The 21,539-nt window shown below is 46.9% G+C and overlaps 1 protein-coding gene across 5 annotated transcripts in view; it reads right to left on the bottom strand.

Moving 5' to 3' along the window:
• TLE1 (TLE family member 1, transcriptional corepressor) overlaps positions 1 to 6,408 on the bottom strand; it is a 69,261-nt gene extending 62,853 nt beyond the window's left edge. For all 5 annotated transcript variants that reach the window (XM_040417042.1, XM_040417044.1, XM_040417045.1 and 2 more), the window contains exons 1-2: positions 5,965 to 6,408; positions 4,774 to 4,874 (exon numbers count right to left, since the gene is read on the bottom strand). In XM_040417042.1, the coding sequence (XP_040272976.1) occupies positions 4,774 to 4,874; positions 5,965 to 5,988 (125 nt within the window). In that variant the 5' untranslated portion in view covers positions 5,989 to 6,408. The remainder of the gene's footprint in view (positions 1 to 4,773; positions 4,875 to 5,964) is intronic.
• Between the last annotated feature and the right edge of the window lie 15,131 nt (positions 6,409 to 21,539).

Here is a 21,539-nt window from a genome sequence, read left to right as displayed (position 1 = left end):
GGTGCTCTATATAGAGAGGTAGGGCATCTATAGTTACCTCCCAGATTTCAGGGCTAACTAGGGCTAGATGCTCCCATTGCCTACCTATACAGGATGTCTTTTTGCCACCTGAATTTGAAGCTGGACTACATGCAATTGAATCGTATTTGCAGCAGAAGTACTTATATCTGAACCATTTTCGTATGGGGCACGTCTTGATCGGTAAGAACATTCCAATTTCTTTTTCAACTGTTTGTGCCCTACGATTGATCAACTACCGCATTATTGGCTTAATTCAGGGATTGGCTGAGTAAGTTGCTCCGTACTTATTATGGCAATTTTGGTCTAGCGCACTAGTACCTTTCTTACTATTACTATTTCTTACTATTAAAAGTTACTTTTTCTCTTCCTCACTTCCTTTTTGGGTTAGCGGTGTTTATATGGTTACAGACCACCCTGCAATCCATCAGTGGTGGTCGTGCTTGCACAATATAGGAAAGCACTAACCTATGTGAGCTCCCATGGTCCCGGCCACCAGAGAGGCTGACGCTTTTTCCTATAGTGTGCAAGCACGACCACCACTGCTGGATTACAGGGTGGTTGTAACCATGGAAATGATCAGTGTATAATGCGATAGAAAAATAATCCAGCCAGCAAAGGAAGCAATATGGACAATCACAACACATTAGTAAGTGCCTTGTATTAACTTTCTCTACATGATAAATGCCATTTGCTGAAGTGACAACCCTTTTAAAAGGGACTCGCAGTATGTGAGGAACAAGATTCTCCTGTCTGAAGACTGAACTTTTTGGTCTCAATTCTAACTGTTATGTTTGGAGGAAACCAGGCACTACTGATCACCTGCCCAAAACTATCCCTACAGTGAAGCTTGATGGTGGCAGCACCATAATGTAGGGTTGTTTTTTATCAGGGGCTGAGACAGGGAGACTGCTTAGGGTTGAGAGAAAGCTGAATGTACATCTTCAAACAAGATAATGACCCTCGTTCATTGGGTAATAGATCAGTTGTCCAGTCACAAAAATTATCATTTGCCCGCAGCTGATAGTGCTGTGCAAACATCTGCCGCAAGCAAACTAGTAGTCTGTATGGAGACGAGCAATGGAACTAGCCATCACTCCTCCACATTTATAACCAAAAGCCGCAATAAGGCCTCATGCACACGACTATGTATTTTGAGGTCCGCAAAACACAATTATGTCTGTGTGCATTCTGTATTTTGCGGAACGGAACAGCTGGTTACTAATAGAACGTGTCCTATTGTCTACATTACGGACAAGGATAGTAATGTTCTATTCCCTTGTGGGATGGACATACGGAAACTGAATGCACACAGTAACTTCCGTTTGTTTTGCGGACCTTCATAAGATCCGAAAAAAATTAAAAAAAGGAACGGACACGTCAAGAAAATATGTTCAAGTGTATGAGTCCTGAAAGTAGCTTTAGTATGTGTTGTCTACCAGCCCCTGGTTCAATCATAGCCAGTCTGTGGCTACCTAACCCTGGTTAGATCTGGCGATTTCTCTGTTTTTGTACCCTTCTTGCCTCCCAAGTGATGATAACAACGACGATCTTTTGGAGGAAAAGCACCCGGTATGAATTTTTAGGATTATGGCAGGGTTCATCAAGTTCTCCCCTTTAGAATGTGTCAGCAGATAAGAACCATTTGGCCCATCTAGTCCGCCCTTACGAGGGCTCTCCAGAGGCTATTGTATGTCAACCCCAAGGTTAGGGTCCATTCACACATCCGTATGCATTTTGCAGATCCACAAAACACATATACCTGCAATGTGCGTTCCGCATTTTGACGGAGTGCACATCACTGACACTCTTCTAGAAAATGCCTTTTCTTGCCTGCAACTGCGAAAAAGAATAGGACAAACGGCACAAAAAGCAAATTTTGGCCCCATTGAAAATGAATGGGTCCGCACCTGTTCCGTGAAATTGCGGACTCATTTTACGGACGTGTGAATGGACCCTTAGGCTGATCTGTTCAGGCTCCTGCACACCACAAATACCTCGCCACCAGCATTAGTCTGTGTGGATAATCGTATGGCATGGGGGAGTCTGGCGAACTGCTGTTATTTACTAGTTTTAACTTGTATTTTAGGCTAGGTTCACACCTGTGGCTAAGGTTCCATTAGGGTCCTCCTTTGTAGATATTATTGGCATTGTTCACCTTGCAGTAGTGATGTAGCAAAACTGCTGCAAATATGTCACCTGAGAGCTTGTGCCATGCTTCTGCAGCACGTGCCCGGATTTCAGCCCGCCCCATGTGCCACTTGTGTATTACACAGAAAGGGAGGAGAGAGGGGAGGACTGACATCTAAGCAGCTCCTGCCATCAGCTTTCACCACTCGCCGGGTCTGTGAACAGTACCTAATTTGCTATTTAAACAAAGCCTCATTACGGCTAGGCAGGCTCCTGTAGGTAAACAGCTCCGACTCATCTGCTGTTTTCAAGTCAAGATTTTGTTACAAAATGAAGAGCAAATATTGACCGTTCTCAGGCAGGTAGAAAACACATCACAAGGGGCGACGAGAGAAGACTATTTGTACAGGACAAATCAATGGGAAAACAATGGTGTGGGGCGCACAAACTTCTGCTGGCCATCGCCACCTACTGGTGATGCAGAAAAACACAGCCTCTGTGTAAACACCAGGAACGAGTGGGAAAATTGTAACTCGAGTGGCAAGTTACAAACTGGTTGAAATCTGTCTCCCATCATTTTAAACTACGATTATACTGGTGTTTCACATTGCCAAGATAAGATAAAGGCCTGGCCATAGAACGCTTTCTGCAGTGCCACAAAAGCAGGTTAAAACATTAGTGGGGTCATTTATCAGACTGGTGTAAAGTAGAACTGACTTAGTTGCCCATAGCAACCAGAGTCCACCTTTCATTTTCCAAAGGAGCTATCAAAATGAAAGGAGGAATCTGATTGGTTGCTATGGGCAACAAAGCTAGTTCTAATTAACACCAGTTTTATAAATTACCCCATAGGTGTACAGTAGCTTTAATTAAGGACCCCATACATATTCGGACCTGGTCTGATTTGTATGGGGAGAGAAAGATCAGGCGAAATGGATACTTTTACCCAACCTCACTCTGGCAGAAGAAGCTTTCCTCTCTTCCCTCTGAATACAAATACATGTGTGGCTGAACCGAATGGGTTGTGTGTATGGAGGAAGCAGGAGACATAGCGGCTGGCCAAACCATGACTCTGCCGACAGCTGTTAAAGGGGTATGCGGCCCTTTAAGCTGCCCAGGCACATCCAATAGCTGTCAGCTGAACGACAGCCATCTCTCCCGATACCCAATATACATAAACATTCGGCAGGGCAAACTTGTCTGCGTTTTACCTGGAGAGGGGGAGAAAGACGCTGGAAGACTTCTGGTGGTGGCTTAACTCCCTGGAGAACAAAAGGATCGGGCAAAAATATTCATTTCACCCAATTCTTGTCTCCCTTGACATTATCTGTTAAGGGAGAGCCAGGAACGCCCCCCACACACACACATTACAGTGTCAGCCGAACCCATAGTACTCCGCAGGTTCTGCCGACAAAAGTATAATGTGTATGGCCAGCTTTAGGTTTCTCAGGCCTACTGCAAAATCTTTACCAGGGCCACCCTAAACCTTCACTCCATATTATAAAAGGGATGTAGGCACTAGTATGGTAGAATTAGCATTACTAGGTGTCTTTACCTGCCAAGTGCCAGCACTGTTATCCTCATACTATACAGAGACCTTTGCACCCCCTCTACAGAACCAGCACCTGGGTGTTACTGACCTCTGCAACATCTACACCAGTGTAGATGAGTCATAACTGCAGAACAGCTAAAAAATAATAGGCCTCATCCTTCCAGAAAGTATGGGTCCATCCACACAGGATGCATTTTGATGTGGAAAATCCGCTGCGGATATATGGCAAGAACCAGCCATCCTATGTGTGGCCGTGACCTAGAAGATGCTCTTAAAAGGGGTACTACAGTCAGAAGCAATGTCACTTGACTGCTGGGATACCCTCTGACCACAGCACTCTGCTACTGCTATCTCAGTCAGTGCCAAAGATACCATACTCCCCCTAGTGGCTCGAGAAGGCACTGCACTTGCAGTAGTGCCGTGGCCTTCTCCATACTCACCAAGCACAGCACTGTACATTGTATAGCAGTTGTGCTTGGTATCAAGCTCAGCCCCATTCACTTCTATGGGGCCGAGTTGTGCCTAGGCCATGTGACCCATGAACGTGACGTCACATGGCCTAGGCTAAGCTGCGTGAAGGCCTACTGCGACCACCGCTGCCTTTTCAAACAGCTGATTGGCAGGGGTCCCCACCGATCAGATACCGATATCCCTTGCAAAACCCCCTGAAAACAAAAAAATACATACATTTATCAAATTATTCCCATTCCCTACAACCCTGTCACCCAGAGCCAGATTTATGGATCATGCGACCCTACAGTGACGTAATATCACCGAGACTTCAACACCATATCATGGAAAGCCACTTATCCCCAACAAGGTCTCTGGGGTCAGTTTTATTGCCACTTCCCCCCCAACAGTCCCATAAAACCTTCCCTGCTTCCTGATTGGATCCAATGAGACCTTTGCCACCATAAATACACACAGTTCTCACAAGGGCCTTTCAGGAGGTTTCTATGAAGCACTAAAAGGATGCTCACTTCACAAATATAACATTAGTCCAGTGTGATCCTTGAAAGTCCATGTCATGGTGGAAAAGTGGTCACGTTGATTTCACACGGTGTAACCCTCACCTGTGATACTGCGCTTGGAGAAACTGAAATTCTTCCTTGATCCGGTCCAAGGACTCTGGGATGGTGAATTTAAATGGCTGGCCTGCGGCCTGGTGCGGCGTCTGAGGAACCAAAAGACAGGAGTGAAATTAAATATTAACACAAAACCTTCAATACAGCTTCCACTTCAATGATACTCGAGGCAAAGCAGATATAATACCCTGCAGTCTTATTCCCATAAGGGTCTCCTAGAAGCCACCAAGAAATGTTTCCATGAGACCTGCCAAGCAAAGCAGGAATGCCGATTAACTCATTCGACAGCAGAATGAATGCATTACCACCAAACACAGCCAATACTGTTCTCTGGACGGATGGAGCAGGAATAGGTGTGACACACTGTTCCAACCCCTCACCTGCAGGATATAACCCTCACCTGCAGCTGAACCCCCACCAGGCCTGGACTATCGCCCATAACCATGTGGGGTGACACATCTAACATCTGGGACTCAAGGTGTAGTGTTCCATACCCTTCAGCTCTGGAGCTCTAACAGTCAAGGATTTCCAATGTCTTGCAGGATCTAAACATCACCATTTATATTCATTACTGGTACACGTGTCCACCGATTTCATGAAAGCTCCCATTGCTAATGACACGTTCTGAGGTGCCTTCTTCTCTAAGGTTGGTCACCTCAACGTCACGAGACAAATCTGTCCGTGTGACCAATAAGCCTAGGCCCAAGGCCTCCCTAAAGGACCATGCAGCTTTGGCATCCCTGACAGAGAGCTGGGAACATGGTGGCGCATTTCCAGATCATCTCACCGCCGATTCAGAATGGACGTACAATTTACACATCAGAAGGATCCCCAAAGGTTCAATGCAGTCTATTGTTCCCTGGAAGCAGCCAGCTACCTGACCTCCCACCAGAAAGACCATGACATGAGGCCATTGCCTCCACATCCATGCAAGTGTCAATGATACCGTGCCTGAAGTTGTGAAGACAGCAGCCAGGGGGCAGTAAAGAGACAAGGGGCTGTGCTCTCCCCACGTGGGGACAGAGGCTATTTCTGCCTCCCCATCTACTGAGAAAGGCATAAAGGAAGCAGGAAGTAAAGGCTGGATGGCACCCGTTAGAGTGGGTGGCAGCGACTACATGAACAGTGCCCTCCCCCCACACCGAACAGATGGCATGGGGTGACACCCGCCCGACTCACCGGGTGTCTGCCCTGGGGAAACATGGCTCTCCCAGCCGCCGCTTTGCTCCTTTGCAGCTCAATTCTCGGGTGCTTGTGCCGACTCCGCTGGCAGTGCTGGTGAGCGGCGGGCACGGGCGGCTACACGCGGCGTGCCCCCAGCATCCTCCCCGGCGCCCTTTGTCTGCGGAGAACAAGGAGCCAGCCGGCCCGCAGCCCGGGCGACAAGCAAACTTTCCCGGCTAAGTTTCCGCTCCTCTCCGATAGATCCACAAGGCCCCCAGCCGAGGAGGGGGATCAGCAGTGCACACGGCGGGGGGTTGGGTGGGAGAGGACGCAGCCCCAGCAGCAATCCGTAACCATCCAGCTGGAGGGAGGCGGCGGGAACACAAAGACTCCCAACAACAGCCCGTAGTTCCGACGGCTAATTAGCAGCTCCGCCCGCTCTTCGCCCTCCTTCCAGGGCCAGGGAACAAAGTGCGGGGACCCACACGCCCGCGGAAACTTCTTCCAACACCCAGCTGCCGGACACGGGATCCAGGCCTCGGCGGAGGCTCCCACTAGCAGCACCGGACTCGGGACACTGACGACGACTCCGGCCGTCCTCTCCTCTCCACAACTGGTTACATTAACACGCGGTTTCACACTCCTCCAGCTAACCAGAACCCAGCCCCGCCCAAACCATGCTAGCTTCGGCGGGCCTCGGCCAATCGCCGCACTGCTGGACCAACGTGGGGTCATGACGTCCTCTACACGCTACAGCCAATCGGCGCTCTCCCCTTGTCGTTCCTGGGGAAGCCTTCCACCCGGACGGCAAGGTGCAACGAGCAGCCAATAGCGTGAGTGCAGGGGAGGGACTAACTGGCAGTCGGAATGGGAAGGGTGGTGAGATGGAGAAGTAGCTGCCGGGCTGTCAATCAAAGTAACGTGGGGCCGAGAGCGTCAGGCGGCGTGTGTGTGTTTATAATGCTAGAATCTATGGGAGTGCATTTCTCAGACTATTTCTGGGGACTGGATGCTTCCTGCGGCTAATGGAGGAAAGAGGGACGGCCAATGGGATATCTATGTCATGTATGGCGCCTACATACTCCGATGACTTGTACAACCTTGTGGTGAAGCTCCACGCAATCTTCCTGTTTGACACTGCTGCAGCCAATTGCTGGCCACAGCCGTGACTCGCTCCCTTCCTGTCTTGATAAATGGCCCTGTGATGCAGTGGGAGCAGGTCACCGCTGCAGCGGGGTCAAACAGGAAGATGACATACATGGAGGCCAAGCACAAGTGGGGGTCTGCGCACGGACCACCCATAGGAAAACACTTCTGAGATCTCCATTGACTTCCCATGGCGCTGCCACCCATAGGTGCCACCTACTGACATGAAGCTTCGCTAAAGGGTCAGCTAACAGTATATGTTGTACAATTCATCGGCGTATATTGGCGCCATGCATAATATAGATATCCCGATACATATAAAATGGTGGGGTGTGAAGAGTAGCGCTAATTGGACAGCGAAGGAGCTGAGACCCCTTTAACCCACAGTTGCACAATCCCTTTAACCAATGGGTGCATACAGTGGGTGCATACAGGCAACAAAGGCCATTGGCTCGTTTTCAAACCTACTGAGGTGTAAGTAGCCAGTGCATATTAAAGGGAGCCTCCGGTTCAAGAAGAAAATTCACGTTAACTGAGGAATGAACAGAAAACGTATCTGGTGACCTCCTTTTCATCTTTTAGTTGCCCATCCACTGATTCCCAGGCTCCTCTTCTGCTATCCAATATGGCCGCCCACCTTCTCAGACTGTCTGATGTACTTTGTGCATTTGGTAGCCCAAGACACTTCCTACTTGTCCAGCCCTGCTTTTGGATTGGCCAGCATTGTTCACATGAGCAATTCTGTCCAATCCAAGGGCAGTAGGAAGTGTCTTGGGCTACCAAATGCACAGTAAGCACCAGGTAGTCTGGGAAGTGGAGCAGCCATCTTGGACGGCAAAAGAGGAGCCTGAAAACTGATGAATCTGCATCTACAAAGTGAAAAGAAGGTCACCGGGTGATTGTTCTGTTCATTTCCCAGTTGATGTGAATTTCTTGTCTTGGACTGGAGGGTCACTTTTATGTGCATTGGATTCATACACCTCGGCAGGCGTGAAAGGAGCCGGTGGTCTTTATCGCCTGTATGGGTAAACTATCCTTGGATATAGGAAGGACCTAATCGATTCACTATTCCTTATTTGTTCTGTCTGTTCCCCAGTTAATGTGAATTCTTGCGCCATGTATTCTCTTTCGGCATATTGGGTAGTTACTCTCCTGTAATCTGTTTTAGTAGAATATTTGCCATTTTTTCTTTTTCCAGGCCTTGCAACATTAACATCGAGAGACTGCAAACTGCCCATAGACATCTGGGTGACAAATGCTGGAATGGTCAGTTTCTCTTAACCAAGTGGCCGAAACATGTGAACTCAGGGGTAAGTGATCGCTACTGTGATCGCTCCTCCCCGTACAGATCCATTTTTTGTGAACTGATCCCTGTTTACACAGCACAGTCTGCTGCTCAGAAATGATGATTTTGGGTACACCATCGACGAGGCTTTCACTCAATGAATGAGCGTTTGCTCACTCATCGGGTGTTGGTGACACCTTCACCAATTATCAGGAACAAGAATTTGTACAAACGTTTTTTTCCGATGGGTATACACATTACACAGCCGTGGGCCGAATGCGAAAGGATCGGGCATGTTGAAATCCCACATTGCCTGCGTTTTAGGGTCCATATTTCAATTGTAATCACCTGCCCCGTGCAGTGATCTAAGATTGGTTCTGTAGAACCGCGTGGAATCTGGGTGTTGTGGAAGCTGAGATGTGGAAATACTCCAGTGGTCTGAAATAGGACTAGACCAGAAGAAACCAACCCAAGCCTGTGGAGAACACGTGTCCCTGGTTCAATTCAAGCCCATAACCCTGGTGCTGCCGTAGAGGAGTGCTAAGGGGAACCACTATATATCCATTAGCCACCATTCTGCCTGGAGATTGAGTGGATAAAGGACTTCAACATCTTTTGGGGCCTTTCAAGTAATTGCATGCACTCTGTCCGCAGGCCTTGCCAAATGGTGATGTAGTTCTTCTCTGTAGGAAACATATATCTTACCAGTATACGGCAAGCAGCCCCTATTATACGTGGCATCTAGTTTATGTGCTTTTACATTACTGGAAAATCAGACTTACTCGTAATAAGCCGAACATGATTAGCCCTTGTTTTTATTTTCGCTCCACATATAGAAATGCAATGAGGTTGTTACCATCAATTACAATCAAAATGAATGCAGAGCTCTTTGCTTGAAACGAGGGCATTAATTGCTTGGGAAATCCAACTTGAGCAAAAACATAACACTAAAAACATAAAGAGTAATTAAACCATATTTAGCTTATAATTGTAATAATCCTCCAGAACTAAGGATAATATGGTGATTAATGCTCCTGCAGGCTTAAGGGCCTTCTGTTAGTCTTCAGTCCTTCAGCGCCCTACAGTATGGCCATTAATAATGTGAACGTGGGATCACTAGATGGCATTGGAAATGAAGCACAAGGCCTCTGCGCTGCCCCTGTTAGCGGCATGCAACGTGAGCCGCCTGTATATACTGATAGTCTTGTCGCCCTATCGTCACAATAACGTGTGACATTACCAAGGTTCTCGGCTGAACTAAGAGATCATGCAAACAAAGGAGTACAAAGAGCCTTTGCATTCCCAGGCCAGGCAGCTTATCAAATGGGTTAAAGATTTGCATCATGTTTATTTTAGAGGAATTTTCAGTCATGGGTTCCAGCTTATTACTAAATAACACATTTCCTCATTTCTCATTTATTACCCCCCTGGGGAGATCAGCAGTGCATATATCTACAAAGTAAAACGTTTCCAGGTGTCTGCATAATAACACGGCATGGTCAAGATTAGAAAGAGAAATACTTATTAGGTTACAGTTCTGTGAACTCGCTGCCAGGGCCCGCTCCGCTTCATTACACGCCCGAAGAATTCTAGTACCAAGGCAGATGATTCATAGAGAGTGAGATAATAGATGGATAGATAGATAGATAATGGATAGAAAGAAAAATGGATAGATAGACAATAGATAGTGATGAGCAGCATAGGCAATATTCGAATTCGCAATATTTCGTGAATTTGTGTCTGAATATTCGCCATAAATTCGAGAATTCGTGATCATCATTCATTATTTACTTGATTGCGAAAATCGGCAATGTAATATATTCGCGATTAGAATATTCGCGATCAACACTAAGGGGTAGTCGACTTTCCTATTGGTTGCTAGGGATGTCGCTAAGTGCCGATATTCAATTCGCAATCAATTGGCCATTGGCATATTCGTGAATACGAATATATAGCACTATATTCTAAATATTCTCGAAGTGACGATATTCGCGATTCAAATTTTGCGATTCGAATATTCGCGCTCAACACTAATAATAGAAAAATTGATAATAGGTAGGTCGATGGATAAATAGATAGGAAATAAATCGATAGCTAGATAAATAAAAGATGATAGATTTATAAATAGCAGATAAATTGATAGCTAGATACGTAGAAGATTATAGAATATAGAAAAATAGATAGATAAAACAAAAAAATTACACGGCACTCCCAAAAAATTACCGTAAGTAAAAAAGAGTGTTCTTTAATCACCAGACAGCAACGTTTTAGTGGCCCCCGTTTGAGAAAAGTCCCAGTAAGGCTGAGTTCATACGAGTCCAGATAAGGTCCGGATGCGTTGCGGCAAACCCGCGCGAGTAGGTACCCAATTGCAGTCAGTTTTGACTGCGATTGCGTTCTGTTGTTCAGTTTTTATTGCGCGGGTGCAATGCGTTTTGCTTGCGCGTGATAAAAAACTGACTGTGGTATCCAGACCCGAACTTCTTCACTGAAGTTCAGGTTTGGGTTCGGTGTTGTGTAGATGTTATTATTTTCCCTTATAACATGGTTATAAGGGAAAATAATAGCATTCTTAATACAGAATGCTTAGTAGGAGGTCAATTGAGGGTTAAAAAATAATTAAACTCACCACCTCCTCTTGATCGCGTAGCTGCCGGTCTCTTCTTACTTCTTTAATCATGAGCTGCTGGCTAAAGGACCTGTGGTGACGTCATATCACATGGTCCATCACCACGGTGATGGATCATGTGATTGGACCATGTGATCTGACGTCACCACAGGTCCTTTAGCCGGCAGCTCATGATTAAAGAAGTAAGAAGAGACCGGAGAAGGTGAGTTAATTATTATTATTATTTTTAACCCTCAATTGACCACCTACTAAGCATTCTGTATTAAAGAATGCTATTATTTTCCCTTATAACCATGTTATAAGGGAAAATAATACAATGAATAAACTGTCACCTAGCAACCATGCGTGAAAATCGCACCGCATCCGCACTTGATTGCGGATGCTTGCGATTTTCACTCAGCCCCATTCACTCTATATTGTACGTGATAAACGTACAATATAGAGCTTGCTGCGATTTTCACGCAACGCATAAGTGATGCGTGAAAATCACCGCTCATGTGCACAGCCCCATAGAAATGAATGGGTCCAGATTCAGTGCGGGTGCAATGCGTTCACCTCCCGCTTTGCACCCGCACGGAATACTCACCCGTGTGAACTCAGCCTAAAAGGACTGGAACGTCGCTGTGTGGTGATTAAAGAACACTTTTTGACTTACTTTTCGGGAGTGCCGTGGAATTTTTTTGTTTTATACTTTGGATATTGGATTGCTTCCAGAGCCACAGGCATCCCATCAAATTTAGGCCTCATGCACACAAACCGTTCCGTTTTTTGCGGTCCGCAAATTGCAGATCCGCAAAACACGGAAGCCGCCCGCGTGCTTTCCGCAATTTGCGGAACGGAACAGGCGGCCCATTGTAGAAATGCCTATTCTTGTCCACAAAACACGGGAGCCGCCCGTGTGCCTTCCACAATTTGCGGAACGGAACAGGCGGCCCATTGTAGAAATGCCTATTCTTGTCCTCAAAATGGACAAGAATAGGACATGTTCTATTTTTTTTGCGGGACCACGGAATGGAGCAACGGATGCGGACAGCACACGGAGTGCCGTCCGCATCTTTTGCGGCCCCATTGAAATAAATGGGTCCGCACCCGAGCCGCAAAAACTGCGGCTTGGATGTGGACCAGAACAACGGTCGTGTGCATGAGGCCTTATTCTGCAGTTCTGCTCACAACACTTGGGGCCAGATTTATCATGACTCTGACAGCTCACTCCACTTTCACATATGGCTAAAGTCAGTTTTAGCCAAGTCAGACTTATGATCGGCCCTTTAAGACTGTAATAAATGTGGTTTGACGGTAGCAGTTTATCCGTCAGTAAGGGGCTTTACAAAAGACGCACGTCTTTACGAAAAAGTCGCACGTTTTTATGAAGAAGTCGCATGTTCTATTAAAAAGTCTCATAAGATAAGCATGGTCCTCACTGGAGTGAAATTGCGACTTTTTTTGCGACTTTTTAAATAGTCCCAATAGTAAATCTGTCTAGAGATTAATTTACATAAGAAAACACGCCCACTTTCAGAAAACTGGCGAGCATAGTGCAGAGCAGGAAAAAGTCGCAAATTTGTGCGCAGTTTTAGCGTTTGGGACTTTTTTTGGGACTTTTTCACTCCATTATTCTGACCTGAGCTAATGATAAATCTGGCCCTTGGACTTTATTAGATGGATAGATAGATAGATAGATAGATAGATAGATAGATAGATAGATAGATAGAAAGAAACATAATAGACGGGTGGGTAAATAGATAGACAGATAGAAACAGCTAATGCACGTAGAGCACTATCATGTCACGGCCCCTTCCCCAGCATTTACACATGGGTGGCATTCTCATCTAGCCAGTGGGTCAGTGGCATCTCCTGGTGCCGGAGTGTGATGGGTAGCATCTGCACATACCTTGTATGCTCTTCTAATATTTGCACAGGTTCCTTGCTATAAAATGATCCATAGTGTGTGAGGGGACAATGAGGTGTGAATGCGGCCTGTCCAGGGCACTGGGGACTATGCCATACACATACTAGAAGATCGTAATATTGGTAGTCATTGTGGGTAAGTAACTCCAGCCATAGCATGAGGGAAATGCTGAATCCTCGCTTGTGGTTTTCCTGTGAGCCCATAGCAGTCTACATTGATTGATCGGTGTACGTCAGAATAACAGAGGCGGTCATCCCTGACCTTACAGGACCCACAAAGGGCAAAAGGTAAGGTAAGAACCTACATCTCCTTATCTCCGCTGACAGTTGGACTTTTCCAGGCACGCAGTTTGGTACAGCAGAGCCCTGCAACAATTATTTAGTCTGACTGTCAATTAGTTTTCACTTTGTAAATTAATCAAAGTGTAATCTACAGAGGATTCGCTGATTATCTCTTCAATCTCTCCCAAGAAGTCTGGGTTTTCTATCTCACCGGCTACAATTCACCTCTTTGATCTGGCACTGTGTGCTAATGATATTGCTGGTGTCACTTTCAGGAGGCTTCTTCCATTACAGCAGTGTGCTAGTTACCCAGAAGAGCTTGCTATCTATTGCAGAGCTGGGTGGTGACATTCTAGGATTACAAAGGGTTCAGACTAGGCTAGCAGGCCCATTTTAGAACAATGGCGGGTCCATTTGAATGTGTGGTCCTCCTATCAACAACAGTAGCTCTGCATGCTTGTACAGTGCTTTGAAAAGGCTTGTCTTGTATGATAAGGAAGGACCCCTGGTCAATGCGATCCTGTGGGGTTGTTGACCTAATTGTTTGTGCAAACACTTGAGACTGAATGCTCATTACAATAGCAACTCAATGGGAGAAGAGCATTTTCAAATTCATAAGATGAGAATCATTGGTAAGTTACCCTTATTAATGGTTTTGTTCATTTTATTCACAAATTCTCTTTTAATTAAAGAACAATTTCACGGAAAATCTAAGTAGGTTTCTTAAATATAGGTCCTTCACCTGTCCAGTTAAGTTCTCATCATTTTATGTTGAAAAAAAGGGTTCTTCAGGCTTTTCATAAAATCCTGGCATCCATGGGAAAGATAGTTCGATCAGTAGTGTCGATTCCACTGTCGGCTCTTTCAGTCAGATCCTCACTGGATGTGTTCCCGAGTCTTCCTGTTCAGCTGCATATACTGGAAGACTCGCAACACATCTGGTCAGGACCTGAGTGGAAGAGCCCACAGCCATTCTGAGCACAGCAGAGACAGCAGCATCCAAGGCCGGCTCCAGGTTCATGTGGGGCGATAAAGTCTCGGCCCCCTGTGGCATTTTGCACAACGCTTACAATAATGAAACTGCATGTACCGTATTTTCCAGCGTATAAGACGACTTTCTAACACTAGAAATTTTTTTCAAAAGTCGGGGGTCGTCTTATACGCCGGGTATACTAAGATCCGATTGGTATATTCTAACCCCCAGGCGTTCCCATGGTGACGGGGACTCTTGCCTGGGGGTTAGAATATACAGGGCCCCGCCTCTCACAGGATATACATTTATAAACTGTAATCCATAACTTTAACTTTAAATCAGCGCTCATCTCTTTACAAGGGTATCTTACTCTCAGCTCCGGTAACAGGCAGTGCGGGCGGCGCTCACTCACTGACGTCACGCGCCTGCTTCTCCCACTAGGCGGCGCAGGCGCGTGACGTCAGTGAGTTAAAGTTACGGATTACAGTTTATAAATGTATACTCCTGTGAGCGTCGGGGAGGGGGATCTGTGGATGGCACTGTTTTGGGGGGATCTGTGGATGGCACTGTTTAGGGGGGATCTGTGGATGGCACTGTTTAGAGGGGATCTGTGGATGGCACTGTTTAGGGGGGATCTGTGGATGGCACTGTTTAGAGGGGATCTGTGGATGGCACTGTTTAGGGGGGGATCTGTGGATGGCACTGTTATGGGAGGGGGATCTGTGGATGGCACTGTTACAGGGAGGGGGATCTGTGGATGGCACTGTTATGGGGAGGGGGATCTGTGGATGGCACTGTTATGGGAGGGGGATCTGTGGATGGCACTGTTTAGGGGGGGATATGTGGATGTCACTCTTATGGGAGGGGGATCTGTGGATGACACTGTTATAGGGAGGGGGATCTGTGGATGACACTGTTATGGGGTGGATCTGTGGATGACACATAGCATAAGATGCTATATGGTGTCATCCATAGATCCCCACATAGCAGTGTCATCCACTGATTCACCTCCCCATAGCAGTGTCGTCCACTAATCCCCCTCCCCATAACAGTGCCATCTACAGATCCCCCTCCCCATAACAGTGTCATTCACAGATCCCCCCTCCTCATAACAGTGCCATCCACAGATCCCAGTCAGTTCCCTGGACTGGAGAAGATCGTCTTGAAGACAGGGAGGGCTGGGCATTCAGGGGTAGTCTTATATGGTGAGTATAGCCCAAACCCTATATTTTATATGGAAAAGTTAGGGGTCGTCTTATACGCCGGAAAATACGGTATTATAGATTAAATACCTTACACAGAGCATGCTACAGAGCAGATATATGTGAATCAGTCCTTATGTGCCTACTTTTATTTTCTACCCAGTATTTCAGTCCCTCAGGTCTACTCACAGATATGTGCCCCCTCACAGTTGATATGCCAAGATATGTTCTCCCTCACAGTAGAAATGCCAATATATGTGCCCCCTCACATTAGATATGCCAAGATATGTCCCCTTCACAGTAGATATGCCAAGATATGTCCCCCTCACAGTAGATATGCCAAGATATGTGCCCCCTTCACAGTAGATATCCCAAAATATGTGCTCCCTTACAGTAGATATGCCAAGATATGTGCCCCCTTCACAGTAGATATCACAAAATATGTGCCCCCTCACAGTTGATATGCCAAGATGTATCCCCTCTTCACAGATATGCCAAGATATGTGCCCTCTTACAGTGCATATACCAAGATATGTGCCCAGTGCGCCCTTCACAGTGGTTATGCCCAGATGTGCACCCCCCCAATACTTTAAAAAAATTGTACCAGCTCACAGTAGTATTGCCCTCATTGTACAACCTTCACAGTAGTTTTGTACAGAATTGTGCCCCCTCACAGTAGTTATGCCCACATTGTGCCCTCTCACAGTAGTTATGCCCTTTATGTGCCCCTTTCACTGTTGTAATGCCCTATCTGTGCCCCTTTCACAGTAATAATCCCCATTGTGTCCCCTTCACAGTAATAATCCCCATTGTGCCCCCTTCACAGTAATAATCCCCATTGTGCCCCCTTCATAGTAGAAATCCCCATTGTGCCCCCCTTCACAGTAATAATGCCCACTGTGCCCCCTCCATAGTAATAAAGACCTCTTTGCCCCTCCATAGTAATAAATAGTGTTGATCGCGAATATTCTAACCACAAGTTTTTATCGCGAAAATCAGCACTTCGAGAATTCGCCAAGATATAGTACATAGTGCTATATATTCGTAATCACGAATATTCTAGATTTGTTTTCATCAGTAACCTCCCTTTTTGCCTGTGGGCCAATGAGAAGGCTGCAATATCTTTGTCAGAGCTTAGCAACATCCCTAGCAACCAATAGGAAAGTTGCCTACCCCTTACTATATAAGAACCTCCCCAGCAGCCATTTTCTGTAGTTTTATGGAGTTCTGAGAGAGACAGCAGTGTTATTGCTGTGCTCTGTGCTCTGTGCTTTCCCGTGTCATTACATTAGTTAGTTAGTTAGGTCATATATATAATACAGATAGTTAGTGGGAGATAGTCAGTGTAAGTTAGATAGTGATATAGTGTAGCTGATAGGTTCTTCTGTCCTTACATACATGCTACAGACATAGTGCTGTGATGTCACAACAATACTTAGTGCACCAATCAGTAATATCTACTCCGACCTGATAAAATGTGAAGTTGCATGTATTGCGCAAAAAATATGCGCTTCATTAGTGCCGATTTGCAATAATGACTGGAGATCACAAATTCTAGAATTCGCAAATTTATTGCGAATATTATGCAAAAAATTCACGAAATATCGCGAAAACGAATATTGCCTATGCCGCTCATCACTAGTAATAAAGTCCTCTGTGCCCCCTCCATAGTAATAAAGTCCTCTGTGCCCCCTCCATATTATTAAAGACCTCTGTGCCCCCTCCATATTATTAAAGTCCTCTGTGCCCCCTCCATAGTAATAAAGTCTTCAGTGCCCCCTCCATAGTAATAAAGTCCTCTGTGCCCCCTCCATATTATTAAAGACCTCTGTGCCCCCTCCATAGTAATAAAGTCCTCTGTGCCCCCTCCATATTATTAAAGACCTCTGTGCCCCCTCCATAGTAACAAAGACCTCTGTGCCCCCTCCATAGTAATAAAGTCCTTTGTGCCCCATCCATAGTAATAAAGTCCTCTGTGCCCCCTCCATAGTAATAAAGACCTCTGTGCCCCCTCCATAGTAATAAAGTCCTCTGTGCCCCCTCCATAGTAATAAAGTCCTCTGTGCCCCCTCCATAGTAATAAAGTCCTCTGTGCCCCCTCCATAGTAACAAAGACCTCTGTGCCCCCTCCATATTTTTAAAGACCTCTGTGCCCCCTCCATATTTTTAAAGACCTCTGTGCCCCCTCCATAGTAATAAAGTCCTCTGTGCCCCCTCCATAGTAATAAAGTCCTTTGTGCCCCATCCATAGTAATAAAGTCCTCTGTGCCCCATCCATAGTAATAAAGTCCTCTGTGCCCCCTCCATAGTAATAAAGTCCTCTGTGCCCCCTCCATAGTAATAAAGTCCTCTGTGCCCCCTCCATATTTTTAAAGACCTCTGTGCCCCCTCCATAGTAACAAAGACCTCTGTGCCCCCTCCATATTTTTAAAGACCTCTGTGCCCCCTCCATATTTTTAAAGACCTCTGTGCCCCCTCCATAGTAATAAAGTCCTCTGTGCCCCCTCCATAGTAATAAAGTCCTTTGTGCCCCATCCATAGTAATAAAGTCCTCTGTGACCCCTCCATAGTAACAAAGACCTCTGTGCCCCCTCCATAGTAATAAAGTCCTCTGTGCCCCCTCCATATTATTAACCTCTTAAGGACATAGGGCGTACAGGTACGCCCTTGTGCCCTGGTACTTAAGGACACAGGGCGTACATGTACGCCCTGTGTATTTTCGATCACCGCCGGGCGGCGGGCGGTGATCGGAACCCCGTGCCTGCTCAAATCATTGAGCAGGCACTTGGGGCAAATGCGCCGGGGGGTCCGGTGACCCCCCCATGTATGCGATCACAGAAAACCGCAGGTCAATTCAGACCTGCGGTTTTCTGCGTTTCCGGGTTGTTCGGGTCTCTGAAGACCCGATAACCCGGAACAGGATGGTGATGGTGGTGTGATTTCACCCCACCAATCACCATCCAGCGATCCTGAGTGGTGATGGTGACATCACCACTTAGGATCGCTTTCCGATTGGTCTGTGGGCGGTCCGGCGCCAAATTCAAAAGAGGCAGGCGCTCCTCTCCTCCTCCTTTTGTGTTCCGGAGCCGGAGGAGAGAGGAGCTGCCTGCACGTGTGCCCACCATCGTTGCCAGCACCCCCAGGACCCGATCTGTGCCCCCAGGACCCGATCTGTGCCCCAGCACCCCCCATCAGGTACATAGGGACAGCATAGGGAAAGTTTGTTTTAGGCAGGGAAAAAAAAAGGGAAAGTTAGTTTCTGAACTTTTCTTACTTTGATTGCATCACCCTAAGTTAGGGTGTCTGGGGTCCACAGCACAGCTGTGTGACCCTAGACCCCCCCAGGGGTGCTGCCACTTGTCCCCCCCCCCACCGCCTCCCCCCCCCCCCACCTTTTTTGGGGTGCATTTTTTTTTTTTTTTTTTTGTACGCTGATTGTGGCCGGCACTTAGTGTCCGGCCACTGTTAGCGCATCGCACACCCCACCGCTGATCAACTTCGGACAGTTGATCAGCGGTTTTGATTTTTTTCCCCCACATTTTTTGCCCTTTTTTTAGTTAGTTTATTTTATTTTTTTTCTGTTAGTTTTAGGGTGAGTTCGTGAACACCCGTGCCCCCACACACACGCACACAAAATAAAGAGTTACACACACGCACATATACACGCAGACACACACTCCCCTATGGCCCGCCGGACGTTCTCGGCCGAGGAGGCATACGCCCAGCTTGCCTCCGACTCCGAGAGTCCCAGTGAGGATGAGGATGACCCCACATTCCTGTTGTCATCCGCATCCTCCTCATCATCTAGCGATGATGATGAGCCCCCAAGGCGGCGGAGACGCCGCCAGGCGGAGCAAGGGGACCGCCATGTTAGGGACCCTGTGGCCCACACTAGTACGAGCAGCTCTGGGGCTCGTACTGGTTTCCCGGCCCACCAGTTAAATCCACCGGAGCCCCCTTCCGGTGAACTTGTCTGGTGTAGCCCAGAGCGATACGAGCCCGTGATTCCTGATTTTGTAGGCCAATCAGGAATCCAGATTTCCACAGTGGGCTACACTGAATATGACTTTTTTTGTCATTTTTTCAGTGACCCACTGGTAAATCTGATGGTGGAGCAGACGAATCTGTACGCCCAACAGTTCGTCGCTCAACACCCGGGCTCCTTTTTGGCCAGGCCCGGTGGCTGGACGCCGGTCAGTGCAGCCGAAATGAGGATATTTTGGGGCCTCGTGCTGCATATGGGCCTGGTCAAAAAACCCAGTGTCAGGCTGTACTGGAGTGGGGACGTCCTATACCAGGCCCCACTTTACAGTACAGCCATGACACGCTCCCGGTTTGAGGCCATCCGGAAATGTCTGCATTATTCCGATAATGCAGCATGTCCCCCCCGAGGTGATCCTGCCCATGACCGTCTGTATAAGATACGGCCGGTCATCGATCACTTTGGGGCCAAATTCATGGAGGCCTATGTACCTGGAAGGGAGGTCGCGGTTGATGAGTCTCTCATTGCGTTCAAGGGGAGACTCATTTTCCGCCAGTATGTGCCCTCCAAGCGGGCGAGGTATGGCGTGAAGCTATACAAAATTTGTGAGAGTACCTCAGGGTACACTTACAAATTTCGTGTGTACGAGGGGCGAGATTCCCGGATTCAACCCCCAGAATGTCCCCCCACTCTGGGTGTTACCGGGAAACTTGTGTGGGACCTTATGTACCCACTGCTGGATAAGGGTTACCACCTTTACGTGGATAACTTTTATACCAGTATCCCCTTGTTCCAGTCCCTTGCCGCCAGATCCACGTCCGCTTGTGGGACCGTGCGGAAAAATCAACGCGGCCTCCCTGCCCACCCCCTCCAGGTACCTATCCCCAGGGGTGAGACCCGTGCCCTTACCACTGGAAACCTGTTGCTGGTCAGGTATAAGGACAAGAGGGATGTCCTTATGCTGTCCACAATTCATGGTAACGGCATCACCCCTGTCCCTGTGCGAGGTACCGCGGCAACGGTCCTCAAGCCCGATTGTATCGTCGCCTACAATCGGTATATGGGAGGAGTTGATCTCTCGGATCAAGTCCTCAAGCCATATAATGCCATGCGCAAAACCCGGGCATGGTACAAAAAAGTTGCGGTCTACTTGGTGCAGGTTGCCATGTACAACTCTTTTGTACTATCCCGAAGCGCTGGCAGCACAGGGACTTTCCTCCAGTTCTATGAGGCAGTCCTCAAGGCCCTGATCTTTTCGGACCGGGAAAGAGCAGGCCGGAGTACCTCGGGAACTGTAGGTGCCCGGATCGTCCCTGGCCAACACTTTCCAGGTGTGGTCCCCCATACTGGAAAGAAGGGACGAACCCAAAAAAAGTGCAGAGTGTGTCGCAGGAGGGGGATACGGAAGGACACGACTACTCAGTGCGACACGTGCCCCGATCATCCGGGCCTCTGCATTGACGGTTGCTTCAGGGAGTATCACACTTCCATGGAGTACTAAATTTATATCCCAATTTAGCACTGACATCGGATAAAAAAAAATGGTTCTCAGACCTGAGACACCCAAAAAAACTAAAATAATTTATTAAAAGTAGACATATTAGGTATCGCCGCGTCGGTAATAATCTCCTCTATAAAACTACCCCATGACCAACCCCCCCAGATTAACACGGTCAAGAAAAAAAAAAAAAAAAAAGGTGCAAAAAAAGTTTTTTTTTGTCACCTTACATAATAAAAAGTTTAATAGCAAGCGATCAAAAAGTCATATAGCCCCCAAAATAGTGCCAATAAAACCGTCCGCTCCTCCCGCAAAAAATGAGCCCCCACATGAGATAATTGGATAAAAAAAATAAAAATAAAATGACCCTTAGACTTTAGAGATACCCAAAAAAAAGATTTGTATCAAAAAAGATAATATAGTCAAAAACCTAAATAATTGTAAAAAAAGTAGACTTATTAGGTATTGCCGCGTCCGTAAGAATCTCCTCTATAAAAATATCCCATGACCTAACCCCCCAGATTAACACGGTTAAAAAAAAAAAAAAAACGGTGCCAAAACCGCTATTTTTGGCACTTTTCCATTTCAATCCGTTTTTTCCGGTAACAAAACAAGGGTTAACAACCAAACAAAACTTAATATTTATTACCCTGATACTGCAGTTTACAGAAACACCACATTTGTG

This window comes from Bufo bufo, chromosome 2, assembly GCF_905171765.1.
Source record: "Bufo bufo chromosome 2, aBufBuf1.1, whole genome shotgun sequence".
Classification (NCBI taxonomy): Eukaryota; Metazoa; Chordata; class Amphibia; order Anura; family Bufonidae; genus Bufo; species Bufo bufo.
This window is presented reverse-complemented; position numbering and strand designations above follow the sequence as displayed.